The sequence below is a fragment of the Glycine soja genome, chromosome 14, assembly GCF_004193775.1.
Source record: "Glycine soja cultivar W05 chromosome 14, ASM419377v2, whole genome shotgun sequence".
NCBI lineage: Eukaryota > Viridiplantae > Streptophyta > Magnoliopsida > Fabales > Fabaceae > Glycine > Glycine soja.
The window spans coordinates 48,168,757-48,170,268 of NC_041015.1; the positions used below are offsets into that span (position 1 = coordinate 48,168,757).

The 1,512-nt window shown below is 36.9% G+C and overlaps 1 protein-coding gene across 1 annotated transcript; it reads right to left on the reverse strand.

The window, feature by feature from the left end:
• Nucleotides 1-348: 348 nt before the first annotated feature.
• Nucleotides 349-931, reverse strand: LOC114384167 (N66 matrix protein-like). Its single transcript, XM_028343826.1, has 2 exons — nt 856-931; nt 349-779 (listed from the first exon to the last, which is right to left on the reverse strand). Exons 1-2 carry the CDS (start codon nt 929-931, stop codon nt 349-351), a joined length of 507 nt encoding a protein of 168 aa, XP_028199627.1.
• Between the last annotated feature and the right edge of the window lie 581 nt (nt 932-1,512).

Below are 1,512 nucleotides of genomic sequence, written 5' to 3' on the forward strand. Positions count from 1 at the left end.
GACACTATGAAAAATGGGTAAATACCTATAAAAAGGTACATTTATGTCAACTTGGTAAAAAAAAAAGTGAAAAATTAAGGGATCGTTTGGGATGATTGTGAGTTTTTAATTTTCAAAACAAATCGTGTTTGGCAAAAATGATATTGAAATGGTTTTTAAATAATTTTTGAAACACTGTTACACTCATTTTTTAAAACCATGAAAAAATGTTTGGTGAATTTGATTTTTAGTTTTAAAAAGATATATATTTTTCACATTTGACAATGACACTTTTTGTTGTCACCATCGTCATCACCACCGTCTTTGCCACCACCATTAATACCACATTCGTCATTGTCACCATCACTATCATTGTGACCGCCATAACTGGCTACCACTACCACTAGCACCGCTACAACCACCACCATCAATGTCGCCACCATCGTTTTTGTCACCACCATCACCACAACAACAATTGTTACCAACGTTGTCGCGACCACCACCAGCATCACTGTCACCATTGTTGCCACCAACATCACCATTATCACCGGCATTACTATCACCATCGCCATCATCATTGTTATCAGTACCAACGATACCACCTCTATCACCATCACCACTACTACAACCACCACCAATGTGGCCACAATCACCACCACCACCACACTGGCACCACCACCCACCACTGTCACTGTCACCACCTACATTGCTATCATTGTTGGCATTACAACCACTAATACTACATATGTCATTGCCATCACCATTACTATCGCCACCACTTGTTGTCTTCACTAACACCGCTACCACACCACGTCGTCATTGTCACCACCATCGACATCACCATTATCACCACTATCACCTTTGTCACTCGATTACCATTGATATTTCTATTGCCATTGTTGCTATTGACATCGTCACCATTACCATTATCATTATTGTTGCATAAAAACATTCTTTAACTAATTTGAATATGATGTAAAACTTTTTAAATCAATTTATTTGAAGCTAATCATATTTCAAAAACTACTTTAATTTTTTTTAAACTAAAACTAAAAACTAACTATTATTCTTAAAATTTTCAAAACCCAAAACTAAAAATCACCCCAACAAAGTGATAAGAATCTTACGGGGCGGATCACTTGATTCAGGCTACGAAGGTTTGGATGACGCCACTTCCAGTGAAGGAAGATAAGTCATGGTAGACGCCACTTCCAGTGAAGGAAGATAAGTCTGGGTAGACGCCACTTCCGGTTAAGGAAGATAAGTCTGGGTAGACGCCACTTCCAATGAAGGAAGATAAGTCTGGGTAGACGCCACAAGGATTACCTTGATAAGTCTGATAATTGGTTCAACAAGGAACCCAGAGAGAAACTCTCACCAAATTTTATCAAAATGCCAAAAGTTTTTTTTTATTCAAAACAAAAACCAATACTTATAGTGTAGCTGAACAGAAAGATAAAAATAGACATGTGCCTTCTAAACAGTTTGGGCCAAAATTAGAATAAAAATAAATTATAACTAAAAATTTATTTA

What these genes read in the sequence shown, in the direction of transcription:
- LOC114384167 (XM_028343826.1), bottom strand. Translation starts at nt 931, where the DNA reads ATGTTTTTATGCAACAATAATGATAATGGTAATGGTGACGATGTCAAT. An exon ending in TGGCAATAGAAATATCAATG is followed by an intron (nt 780 to 855) that starts GTAATCGAGTGA and finishes GTGGTGTGGTAG; the next exon opens with CGGTGTTAGTGAAGACAACA.